The following is a 12,773-nucleotide window of genomic DNA, read 5'->3' as shown; positions in this document are numbered from 1 at the left end:
GTTCAATTTCCAGTATTCACATGGTACCACACAACCTACTAGAACTCTAGCTCCAGGGGTTCAGACACCATCTTCCAGCCTTCAAGGGCAACCAGCGTGCAAGTGGTATGTGGACATACCCATAGGCAAAACACCCCACACACATAAAATAAAAATAAATTTTAGTAAGAGACCAAAAACAATGGCATACACAGACGCCAGCTCTGACCAGGGTGCTGAGTCATCCCAGCTTGGCGTTTTTTTTAGAAATCCTGCAGGTGCTGGTGACTGTGCCCAGAGCCTCATGCTGCCAGGCACATGCTGAACCCCTGAACTGTATCTCATCTCCAGACCCCACGTAGCAGTTTTACTCCAATTTTTGGTTCTATGCAAAACACAGAGCTCAGAGCAGGGCATGGTTTACATCTCTGTTTTAAAACTCCGGGGCCAGCTGGCACCCTGATGGTACGTGAGGCTGAGGTGGAAGGGTGTTCTTGAACAGGAAGTCCATAGCAACATAGCCAGACCCCAACACAAGAAAGAAAGAAAGAAAGAAAGAAAGAAAGAAAGAAGGAAAGAGAGAAAGAAAGAGAAAGAGGGATGGCTAGAGCCAAGGCAACAGAGGAAGAGAAAGAGACAGTTTCCTATTTCTTCAGTTTTTGAAGTTCCCAGATTCCAAAAATAAAAAGGGAGGGAGGGGTCTTCTGGGAACAGCAGCTGATGTGGTCTGTTGCTTAAACCTAGACAGTCTCTTTCCACTCACACCTGCCTACCACCCAGAGTTTGAAAGGCCAGGGAAACCTGGGAGCAGGAGAGTCAGAAAAGGAATGTCACTGGGGGCCGTGAGGGGGGACTTGAAACTGCTGAGGCTGCTGCATCAGCGGCTGGGTATGGGGTCTGGGTGGTGATATATCAAACTGAGATAGGCCTGGCTGTATCTGTATATATGTTGTGTGATTTCTGGGGGGTGGGGGGGTGTGGTAGATTGTGTGTGTGTGTGTGTGTGTGTGTGTGTGTGTGTGTTTGCGCGTGCGTGCGCATCAGTGAGGTGTATGTCTGTGTGTACTTTGGAATGAGTCTGTATGCCAGTGTGGGACTGTATATGTATCCATGCCTGTCTCCATATCTGTGTAAGTGTGTGGGGTGCTCAGAAAAAGTCCCTTGCAGCCAGCAGGATTCAGCATAACTGCGGAGCCCGACTCTTAATCTTCAACACCTTGTAAAAGGAGTGTTGTAAGGTGGTTTCAAAGAGCTCTTTCTGCAAGTCTGCAGGTCAGCTGTCCTTGCTGAGTTGGCGTGTGTGCCCTCTGCACCAGCTTGCTTGCTAGTGGTAAACTTAGCTTGATCTCCTGGTGTCAAGAAAGTTGGTGCTGGTATGCAGGCAGCTCATAATGGAAATTTGCAAACAGATCCATATCCACTTTGGGAGACACCAGAACTTTACAGGCCCATGGTCCGATCCTCCTGAAACAGTTATCAAGTGGTTTAGAAGGTTTTTGTCAGGTGATGCAATCACTACAGAGAGAATTCTGCTGCCCTACCTGTACCATTGGTCACTGCCCGCCCCACCCCTGCCACCTCCAGTCAGGCTGACCCTGAAAAGTGTAGTAAAGAAATGCCAAGGCCACTGTGAAGGCTTCTTGTCACCTCCCAGGGGGTGGTACCCCTCCTTGATACTTAGGGTTGGAGCATAAGGAAGAAGCAGTTTCAGTCACCCAGGCAGAGCGGCAGGTGAGCCGGAGGAGGGCTGGCAGCCCGCCAACCACAAGGGGCATTCTCTTCCCTTCCATGCTGCAGTCACAAAGTACCAGTAAGGCTGTGGCAATACCAGTAGCTGAGAATGCCCCGGGCCCTTGAACAAGCGGATGGCAGATGGGCCTGGGTAGTCCTGATAGCCTCCCTGGTGACCCAGGCCCTCACTGTGAGCTTCCCTTCCTGTGTCGGTGTCTTCTTCACTGATCTTCAGCGTGAGTTCCAGGCCAGCAACAGTGAGACCTCATGGTTTCCCTCCATCATGGGGGCCATGATCCATGGTGGGGGTGAGTAGCTTGAAGAGGGGGTGAGGGAAGAAGGGTCTGTTGGGGGGCTAGGGAGGGGCACAATCTTCCTGATCTTCCTGACTTTCCATGTCCCTCTCTCTGAGGCCATAGGCTTCACCTGGATGCAGTCCTAGGATTTACATAATTTGAGCAGGGCCCAGCCTACCTAGCTAGAATCCCAACTTCACTGAGTCCTGTCTGGAGGGGGGCTGTTTTGCATTAGGGATGGGAGACGGAGGGCCACCTGAGGCACAAAGCCAGTCCATGATCTCAGAGTACTCTTGGTGACTGAGCTGGAGCAGAGGCATTCAATAACACTCTTAGTGACAGCTTGAGTACTGGGACCGGCAGACCCGGGCTGGGCCATCTCCCAGGACTTTCTATCCTACACTAAGGAGGTAACAGCAAGCACCCTGTCCAGCTCCCGTGTTATATGGTGACAGGGACCTCATGGGTCTTGGAACTAGGAGGAGCTAGGAAATATATGGGCCTGCCAATTATTAGTATATTATGGATCTCCACCGTGGCTGGCTTCAGAATAGAAAAGGACAAGCCCAAAAGAGGGGACACAGGAAAAGCTCCATCTCCCCCTAAGGGTCCTCCACAGAGTCTGGAGCTCAGAGAGAAGCCAGATCTCATCCTGCCTTCTCCTTGTTGTCTACTACACCAGCTGGCTGGCACCAGCAAGCCCAATGATCAGAGGTCCAGGTCTGTGCCCTGAGTTGACAAATGACCTCTCCTTAGCACCTGGGAGATGACTCAGTTGACAGAGACCACAGATGGGGATCAATAAGAGAATAAGAGCCAGGAGCCAGAGCCAACTATCCGAAGGCCACACACACACACACACACACACACACACACACACACACACGCTTCTTTGGCTTGGCTGATCCCATTGACGAAGTTACTTTTGTACCATTCCCTAGTAGCATATTCCAGATACTTCTCTCACACCAGGAAAAAGGAAACTTGGGGGGAGGAGGATTGTCAGCCTCCATGGTGACCCAGGAATTGACCACCGGAAGTGTGGACTTAGGGTAAGAAGAAAAAGCCAAGCCTGGCTCAGAACGCGTGGCCTCTTGGTCTTCAGGGCTAGAGTACAGTGGGACTCTCAGAAGGAGCTGTCTCAGTGACCTACTGGAGACTAGGCATCCTGTAGAAACCCCAACTTACCAGGCAGCTTCGGGCTCACTACCCTGTTGTAGCGTTGTGAACATGTTTGGCCCACTGCTCACTGTTGGAGAGGGGAGGCCAGCAAGCACCAAGTGCAGCGCCCGCAGAGTCCCGGGAGGGGACTGAAGGCAGAGGGCACAGGTGGCTCAAGATCCCCACCCCAACTCCACTCCCTCCCTGTGACTCAGAGCTCTTCCCAAGGTCACCTTCCTGAGGTAGCTGAAGTCTCAGGGGTGGGGAAGTTGGCAGTCACACCCAACCAAAGGCTCCTTTCACTCTGCAGTAGCAAGAGCAGTGTTGGCAAGACTGCGTGTGTGCACCCGACAGTTATTCTCTTTCCCTTTGTTGTTCTCAGATCTACACTGGCTCACACACAGGGATCACACAGCACTTCCTCCCATCGAAGATATACATGCCCGCATGCTGTGTGTGCACACACTTTCTCTTCCCTCTGGCAAAATTACCCTGGGGAAACTCCATTGTATGTGTTTCCTGTGGCCAGGATGCTCACCCGTGAATGTGAGCCTGTGAGATATCTAGGAGCAGCTGGCCAGTCTGACTGGTTTCTACTTGCCAGAATATAAGGCTAGTGAGTAAGCCATTGGGGTGAGACAGGCCCTTCTCGACTCGGAGCCAAATGTTTAAGTATGGATTCAGGAAGCTTCAGGTTGGATTGCTTTGGTCATCTCCTTCCTTCCTTCCTTCCTTCCTTCCTTCCTTCCTTCCTTCCTTCCTTCCTTCCTTCCTTCTTTTTTCTCTGTTTTCTCCCCTCTGTATCTTTCAGACTCTCCCTCTTCCAGCCTCTGTCTCTGTATTTCTTACTCCCTCTCAGAATCTCTCTCTGTTGGATTCTTTCTCCCTCTCCCAATCTCTGTCACTCCTCTTAATCTGTCTCTCTCTCTGTGTGTCTCTGTCTCTGTCTCTGTCTCTCTCTGTCTCTGTCTCTCTCTGTCTCTGTCTCTCTGTCTCTCTGTCTCTCTGTCTCTCTGTCTCTCTCTCTCTCTCTCTCTCTCTCTCTCTCTCTCTCCAAAAGAGCCAAAGACCTAGGCCTAGCCTACATGCTGAACACACTCTCTACACCTAAGCTCCGTCTCCAATCCTAGGCGCAAGGATTGGGTGGTGGCTAGAACCAGCGAGCGAGGGAGCGGACACCCAGTCTGATGTTCTCCCTAACGCTCCAAAGGACAGAGCGAGGAGGTGATGAGTGGTCCAGGACCCAGGTCAAATGTGTGAGGTTGGAAGATTGTGGGGTGGGTAGAAGGGAGGGCTGAGATCAAATGTTCTAGGAGGTTCTCTCTGGAGCAAACCCCAAGCACCCGTGTGATGTTCACACAGATCGTGATCCCAAACTGCAATTGTTCTCAGCTTAGGTTAGTGAAGGGCTTGCTATGCCCTCCAGATGTCCTTATTATGGCTCTGCCACACGACAGCTAGTCCAACCATTCATTCTGTAGCAGAGGAAACTGAGGCAGAAATGAACATGAAGCTTGAAGCTTTGCTGGGACCACGTGGCCAGACTGTGGCAAGGTGGTGACCAGAAGCCATGCTAGCAGACTTGATATTCCTTAACCCCAACCCCCAACTAGTTCCTACGAGCACCCCTCCCCCACCCTACTGTGCCCTGACTCCACACCTCCTCACCCACTGCTACCTTTCTTGCCTACAGGACCCCTGTGCGGCTTCCTGGTCAAACGTTTCGGCTGCCGAGTGACCGTAATGCTGGGGGGTGTGCTGGCCAGCCTGGGCATGGTGGCCAGCACCTTCTCTGGCTCGCTCACCCAGCTCTTCCTCACCGCAGGACTGATCACAGGTAACCATCACTCTCTCCAAAGTGCCGGCTAGGTGGGACCGCTTATAGTCTAGAGAAGTTAGCCAGGTATATAAGAATGTTTAAATACTTGAGAGTATATGAGAGGCCAGGGCTGGGGATGTGACAGCCTTCGGCCCGAGAGAATGTCAACAGGTGTGAAAGGAGCCTTGAAGAGAGCTGCTCAGGGCTACATAATGAGGTCCTGTCTTGAGGATCCTTGTGAGTTGGAGGCCAGACTGGACTCCATGAGTTCCAAACCAGCTTGAGCTGTAAAATGAAACCCCGGCTCCAACAAACAAGCCAATGAGAAAGGCCTACTCACTGCATGGCCAGGGAGCAAGAGAGAGAAAAAACAGAGGGTCCCAATAGCCCTTGGAGGACATTGAGGATGTACACCACTGCCCCAAAGATCTCCCATTAAGCCTCAACTCTCTTTTATTTAATTAAAATACATATTTATTTTCATTTCATGTGTACCAGTATGTACGTCTGTACACCACCATGCAGGTGCTGGGGCTTGAGCCCAAGGCCTCTGGAAGAGCAGTTGGCGCTCTTAACCACTGAGTAATATCTCCAGTCCCTAGGCCCCATGCCTTAAAGTTTTCTCCCTGCCAATAGCTCTGTGCTAGGGACCAAGACTTCGCTATGAGACCTTCTGGTTGGTTGGTTGGTTGGGTTTTTTGTCTTTTTGTTTGATTGGTTGATTGGATGGATTCCTTGTTTGTTTGTTTGTTTGTTTGGTTTGTTCATTGGTTTGGTTTTGGGGGTTTTCAAGTCAGGGTTTCTCTGTGTAGCTCTATAGAACAGGCTGGCTTCAACTCAGAGATCCACTTGCCTCTGCTTGCCAGGTGCTGGGATTCAAGACATTTGCCACCATACCCAGGTACCATGAGAGCTTTTTAGAGAGACTTATTTAAAAACCACAGCAAACAAAACCTCTGGCGGGGACAGAATGAGGCTCTCCAAGGAAGAGTGGTCCGGGTGGAGGACATGGCACCCCTCACTGCTGGTTTGGAACTGGTTATGTAAACCAGGCTGGCCTCACATTCACAGAGCTGTGCCTGAATGGCCTCCTGGGTTCATTCGCCACCACAAAGCGCGTCCCAGGGAGAAAGTGCAGAGGGAGGCTTGAGGAGACAGACTGAAGGCCAGGAATAAGAAGTCGACCCCTGAAGGCATGGGTGGGCCACTGTCCTGATGGACGGCTGAGGGAGGAGTGAGGAAGGAGGTGTTGCAAAAGCCTAAGTGGACACCTCGAGGGCAGGGGAGTGACTGAACATACTGTAGTAGCTTAGAAGTGGGACACACACACAGGGGTGGGGTGGACAGGTGGGGACAGGGACACAGGACTCTTTGTTGGGAGTTTTTTCTCCAGCACTGACCACTGTGGGGCACAGAAGGCAAAGAAGACCCCTGTGAGACCCCTCTGGGGAGGTGGCATCTCAGCTAAGCATATTCCAGAGAGAAGACATGGCTCTGGTAAAAGTCACAAAGTATAAAGGCAGCTTGCTGTCCAGAGAAGGAGTTGATAGGACTTGATCCTGGTGATTGGCAAGGAGTGGACTGAGCCGGATTCCAGAGCTCAGGCCAAAGCCCGACCACAGTCTTACGGGTGTAGACAACACTTAGGATGTTTTTCAAATGTGACAGGAAGTCTTTGAGAGGCATTAGGATGATGTGTAAAATGTCAGTGTGAAGACCGAGATGGCTCACTGGCTCAGTGTGCACTGCTCTTGCAGAGGATCTGAGTTTGGTTCTTAGAACCCATGTAAAGTGGTTCACAACCACGGGTCAATCCAGCTCAGAGGCTCTGATTGCCTCTGACCTCTGAAGGCACTGAACTCGGGTGTATACACACACACACACACACACACACACACACATGTATACACACACATGCACATACACCTATGTGTACACACATATACACATGCATAGCTACATACACACACATAATTACAAATAAAAATAAATCTAGGGTCAGCAGTTAAGAGCACTTGTTGTTGCAAGAGGACCTGGGTTCAATTCCTGAGACCCACATGGTGGCTCACAACTATCTGCAACTCGAGTTCTAGAAGATCCTATGACTTCTTCTGATCTCCACGGGTATCAGATATGAACATGGTGCAAATACATACATGCAGGTGAAACACTTATACACATAAAATGAATAACTCTAAAAAAATCTTCTGAGACAAGTTCTCACTATGTAGCCCTGGCCGGCTTGGAACTCACTAGGAAGACCTGGGCTTGAATTATAGGCCTCTGCCCCCTGAGTTCTGGGATTACAGTCATTCAGCACCAGGCTCTAAGAGAGAGAGAGAAAGAGAGAGAGAGAGAGAGAGAGAGAGAGAGAGAGAGAGAGAGAGAGAGAGAGAGAGAAGGATTAAGATCTGTAGTGCTTGCAGAGGGAAGCCGGGAGGCAGACCTGGGTGAGACACTTACAGGGAGGTGCTCAGGTACCTTCCATCATGGAAACTTGGAAGTGTGTCTGTCCTGGAGCCGAAGGAGACATAAGCCAAGACCCCTACTCCATGTGGAGGAGGAAAGTCCTACAAAGTCCCTGAGCTGATATCCCCTCTCGCACTGCAGGCCTGGGCATGTGTTTCAGCTTCCAGTCAAGTATCACAGCAGTGGGCTTGTATTTTGTCCGCCACCGGCCACTAGCCAACGCATTGGCCTCCATAGGAATCTCCGTGGGCGTCACCCTCTGGCCGCTGCTGGCCCGATACCTTCTGGAAACCCTTGGCTGGAGGGGCGCCTTCCTCATCTTCGGTGGCATCTTTCTCCACTGTTGTGTATGTGGAGCCATCCTGAGGCCTGTTGCCACCAATGCGGTCCCTGAGCCCAAAGAAGATCCCCTTCTACCTCCCAAGACACCTAAACGCAGCTGCCTGGCAACGTGTGTCTCAACCATCCAGTACCACCTGGCCTTTGACATCCTTCGGCACAATATGGACTTCTGCATATACGTCACGGGCACGACATGGATGATCCTGGGTTTTCCACTGCCGCATATCTTTCTGGTGCCGTACGCTATGCATCATGGGGTGGATGAATATTGGGCAGCCATGCTCATGTCCACTGTCGGCTTCTGCAACATCTTCTTGCGGCCAGCGGCAGGACTGCTGGCAGGCAGGAAGAGCTTGGCTGCCTACCGGAAGTACCTGTTTGCCTTGATGATCCTCGTCAATGGGCTCACCAATCTAATTTGCACAGTGTCAGCAGACTTCCGGGTGCTCCTGGGCTATTCCCTGGTGTACAGCCTGTCCATGTGTGGAAATGGAATCCTCATCTTCCAGGTTCTAATGGACATTGTCCCGATGGATCGTTTCCCCAGTGCCCTGGGCCTCTTCACCATCCTGTGTGGTGTGGCTTCTCTCGTCTCTCCACCATTGGCTGGTGAGAGCCTGGAAGGGAAGGCAGCCAGGCATGCCCAAGAGGGGCCTATATAGGTTGGGCAAAGGAGACCATCTGGACAGATTTAAGCCCAGTATACTGTTGTCACAAGGGACTTGGAATCCCTGATCCTTCTCTTTCCCCCAACAGCTCAGTGACCATGCTACAGTGTGTTATTTGCCTGGCTCTCAAGGTATAAAAATATAAGCTTGGCCAGGCATGGAGGTACATGCCTGTAATTCAGCCAGTTGGGAAATGAAGGCAGGAAGCTCTTTGCCTACAAAGCAAGTTGGGAGCCAACCTGGGCTATATGAGACCCTGTCTCACTCTTGCCATCAGAGAGAAAGAGACAGAGGACACAGGCTCATTCCCAGTACCCACATGGTGGTTCACAACTGTTCACCACTCCAGCTCCCTGGAATATAACACTCTCTTCAGGCCTTCACAGTACACTTACCTACATGCAGGCAAATCGTATAAATAGAATAAATAAATCTTGTTTTAAGGGAGGGAGGGAGGGACTGGAGAGGTGGCTCAGAGGTTAATAGAACGCTTGCTCTTACAGAGGACCTGAGTTCAGTTCCTAACACCCACAGAGTGGCTCACAGCCATCTGTAACTCCAGTTTTAGAGGCACCGATGGCCACCTCTGGTCTCCGAGGGTACCACATACATGAAGATAAAAGACTCATACACTTAAGAATAAGATTTTTTTAAAGGCATGGGGGTGGGGAGGGAAGGAAGGAGAGAAAGAGAGAAAAGGTTCGCACTCCAGGCTACACAAATGTGTCAACTCCCTGTCGGGATCTCTGCTCCTGTCAGAGAAGCATGGTGGTAGGACACATTGGCCTTGTTGTGAGGATCTCAAGCAAAGAGCATGACTTGTGACAAGAGTTCTACCCGTGTTCACTGTAATCAACACTCTGACTCTCCTGCGAGTCCCAGGAAACTCACTATTCTTCCCTGAGCAAGAATGCCAACTGCAACATGCAGTAGAAAGCATGCAGTGTAACAATGCCCCCTCTCCACCCCCCCCCAGGCCAGTTACTGAGTGCATGCCACCAAAACTACACTGTTGAGGCTTACCTTCAGTGGGGTGGGGGTGGGGATGGATTTGTGCTAGGAAGGAAACAAGCAGAATTTGTAAGACCTGTAGGGGAAAGGCTACTGCATAGCAGAGAGAGGGACCTCCAGAGTGGGTGGGAGGAGTCTGGTGCTAGTGGGTGGTCAACAAGTAAGTGCTGTGGTGGTCACTCTGGTCAGACCTTGAAGCTCAGCTGTATGAGGGTTTGTTTGCTTGGTTGGTTGGTTTTTCAAGACAGGGTTTCTCTGTATAGACTAGGCTGTCCTCGAACTCATCAATCCACAGGCATCTGTCTCCTGAGTGCTGAGATTAAAGGTGTGCCCTCTCCCCTCAAATCTGTGAGCCTTCTTCCTAAATTTGGAGTTCCAGTTTCCAAGGAAACCCTGCAGACAAATGAGTCTCAAATTGTCCAGAAAGAGATAGGGTTAGGCCCTGAGGCAGGGTTAGGGTTGAGCAGACTGCTTGGATTCCACTAGCCCTTGTGTCTGTTTCCCCTGCCTCTAAGGGTAACAGGCTCTTAGGCTCTTTCCTGGGGAAGACATATGCCTAGGCCAGCAGCCAAATGTCTCCTCCCTCCTTTCACCCCACAAATATCTGTTGTGCACTTCCCAAGGGCCAGCCACAAGTTCCTACTGAGTGGAGATGAAACTAAAATCTCCGCCCTCCTCGAGTGCACAAGCTAGTTGGAGGAGCCCTTAGAGCTTGCACGGTGGGCTAACTTGTTCTCTGTCCTCCAGGTCTGCTGCTGGACAAGACCAACAACTTCAGCTATGTTTTCTACATGTCGAGCGGCTTCCTCGTCTCAGGCTCCCTTTTCTTGGGTGTGGGCTTCTATGCCGCAGAGAAGAAGAAGAAGAAGAAGTTGAAGTTGAAGCAAGATGGGCAAGCCAAGATGGAGGATGCCACCTCAGAAATTACCTCAATGCACGGTCTTACCTCAGAAGACAAGGACAGTGCCAAGAAGCAACCATACCCTGAAACCATCTATGTGACCAGTGTCTGAACTCCAGAGATCACATGTGACCTGCCTCTGAGCTCTGAAGTCAGCAGGGAAAACCTTCCTTCCAGGAAGCAGGATGTAGAAGTGGGCCTTCCTTGGGTCCCAAGAAGATTGGCCTGAGTCTTGCATGAAGCAGTCATTGCTAGCTACTCAGGGCTGGTTCCTCCCAGTTGTTCCTACAACCCAACACTCGGGCTGCTCATCCAGCCTTCCCATGTCAACTGTCTTTGTCCTTCTTGGCCTCAGACAATTTTGAAGAGTTTACCTTTTCTCCAAGAACTTACGCCTCTTCTCTTCCCAAATAACCAACCCTGATCCCCCTCAGGTCAGGAAGGTTAAGGGTGCTGATTCAAGAAGCCGAGTCTCATGCTAACTGGAGCCATAGCAGAGGCACAGATGAAGAACTGGGTTGAGAAGTTGACCTTGGTACAAGATTGGGACTAATCGGATGTTTGGGGGAATACTGGTCCGACACCTCTGCAGAGAGCAGGGAAAGAAACTTCTCTGCTGTCCTGGAAGGAGCCCTCTTTCTTGAGTCTCAGAAGTTATAAAGTCTGAAGAGTCTTCAGCCATTGAGCAGGGCCTGAGCCAGAGTCTTCCCTTTTACCTGACTCTGTATCCACACAGGGGAAGGAAGACCTTTGACTAACCAGGAGACAAGAAGACCAAGTAGGTAACTTAAGGAACATTATAAAAACTGGGCCTATATATGCAAACCATAGTCTCTGCTCTTGGCCTCCGAGGTTCCCCTTTCTCCAGGACCTGTTGGAGGTATCAACCCTGAGGCAGTAACTGGCTAAGTCAGCAGCTCCTGCTAGCCTGAGCCCATGGGCTGGAGCTATGTGTACATACACACTTCTGGTGTTGGACTCTGAGGTCATCACTTAAGGCTAGCTGTCATCAGCCCAGGCTTGTCCCAGCAGGGTACTCCAGGGAACGGGAAAGCAGTCTGTTTGAATTATATACAAAAACATTCCCTGCCACGGGTCATGAACTCTGGACTAATAAAAGAGGAAAACAGACCTGAGTAAATTTCCTCCATTCCCCCAGCCTGGCAGGAACTTCTTGGGCTTGTTTGTTGGTTCAGGCGCAACCAGGCTCCAGCAAGAAAGCCTTATCAGGAAAGAAATGATTTTATTTTCATGACTGACGCCAGCCTTCCTCCTCCACAAGACCATCTGGCATGAATAAGCATCATTTAGGATTATTCCTTCTAAGGTGCTGTCACGACTGCCCCCTAATGGTCAAAGGAAGTACTGCAGCAGTGCTTTTGGCTTTATGTTCACTGTCTCTAGACCTTGGGTGGAGATGGCTGAGTAGGTAAAGGTGCTTGTTGCCATGCCAACAACTTGAATTTGATTCCTGGGACTCACATGGAGGAGAGGTCCCAGTACCACAAGTTGTTCTGTGGCATACGTGCGTGCGCACACACACACACACACACACAAATAAATAAATGTAATTTTTAAAAAATTGGCCTGTATGAGACATCGTCTTCCAATTGAAAAGTCTTCCTCTATGTCTAATGTTCCCCACTTTTTTCCTTATCTCAACTCAGTACTGAGCTTAACCACCAGGCATAGTTTCTACTCTGAAGGGCAAATGCCAGGACCTAGTTTTCCTTTTAATGGAAAACAGAGTTGAGGCTAGCTAACAAGCCTACTTCCAGGAAAGACTCCAGGAAAAATAGAATCTGTGAACCTCCAGCTAGGGAATTTTCATCACACTTGCTCATTGGTAATAATGGCATTAATCTATAGACAACAAGTAATGAAGAAATGAGGGTCAGAATCTCCAGCCCCACCTATGCCCAGGAGTGCTGTAATCCCAGCTCTCTGGAGCCTCAGACTTGGCGACAACATGAAAGCAAGGTCTACCCCATTTGTGGCCCGGAACTGCTTTGGACCATCCCTGGAAGATTTTGAAGGGAATTCACAAAGTGTTTGTTCTGGAATCTCAAAGGTCTCCAGGTCTAGTCAAGTGCTTGACCATCTTAGCTGAGATGTAAGAAGCCAGGATAGAGAGGCTTCGTACAAGACCTAAAGGGCACAGAGTTCTCACAGAGCAACCTCGGTACTCAAGCATCTAAACCAAGGTTAAAACTCTTGCTCCGGGTTGATACTAGGCATGGATTAATCACAGGGACTTGAACCCTAGAGGTGGGGGCCAGGGAAAAGTGAAGTCCATAAACCATTCTGCTGTAATTCAAGCCCCTGATACCAAACATAGAGCTAAGTACATGACCCTTGACCCTTGCCCTAAAAAAACCCTTACTGCCTATATCCTC

General features: G+C 50.3%; 1 protein-coding gene across 2 annotated transcripts; it reads left to right on the top strand.

Moving 5' to 3' along the window:
- Nucleotides 1-1,555: 1,555 nt before the first annotated feature.
- Slc16a5 (solute carrier family 16 member 5) lies at nt 1,556-12,108 on the top strand. Of its 2 annotated transcripts, XM_034508112.2 has the most exons (4): nt 1,556-2,018; nt 4,861-5,004; nt 7,597-8,406; nt 10,224-12,108. In XM_034508112.2, the coding sequence occupies exons 1-4, from the start codon at nt 1,820-1,822 to the stop codon at nt 10,487-10,489; spliced, it is 1,419 nt and encodes a 472-aa protein (XP_034364003.1). In that variant the 5' UTR covers nt 1,556-1,819; the 3' UTR covers nt 10,490-12,108. The 2 variants fall into 2 exon arrangements, with proteins under 2 accessions (XP_034364003.1, XP_076791596.1); XM_076935481.1 differs by lacking the exon at nt 7,597-8,406 and having other exon boundaries at nt 1,575-2,018; nt 10,224-12,098.
- The last annotated feature ends 665 nt before the right edge of the window (nt 12,109-12,773 follow it).

Source organism: Arvicanthis niloticus, chromosome 6 (assembly GCF_011762505.2).
Source record: "Arvicanthis niloticus isolate mArvNil1 chromosome 6, mArvNil1.pat.X, whole genome shotgun sequence".
Taxonomy (NCBI): domain Eukaryota; kingdom Metazoa; phylum Chordata; class Mammalia; order Rodentia; family Muridae; genus Arvicanthis; species Arvicanthis niloticus.
Note: the sequence above shows the minus strand (reverse complement) of the source record. Positions and strands in the feature narration are given on the sequence as shown.

Bases quoted from the DNA above. Each gene is read 5' to 3' on its own strand.
- Slc16a5 (XM_034508112.2), top strand. From the start codon at position 1,820: ATGCCCCGGGCCCTTGAACAAGCGGATGGCAGATGGGCCTGGGTAGTC. The intron at 2,019-4,860 runs GTGAGTAGCTTG...TCTTGCCTACAG, and splicing joins GGCCATGATCCATGGTGGGG to GACCCCTGTGCGGCTTCCTG. The intron at 5,005-7,596 runs GTAACCATCACT...CTCGCACTGCAG, and splicing joins CACCGCAGGACTGATCACAG to GCCTGGGCATGTGTTTCAGC.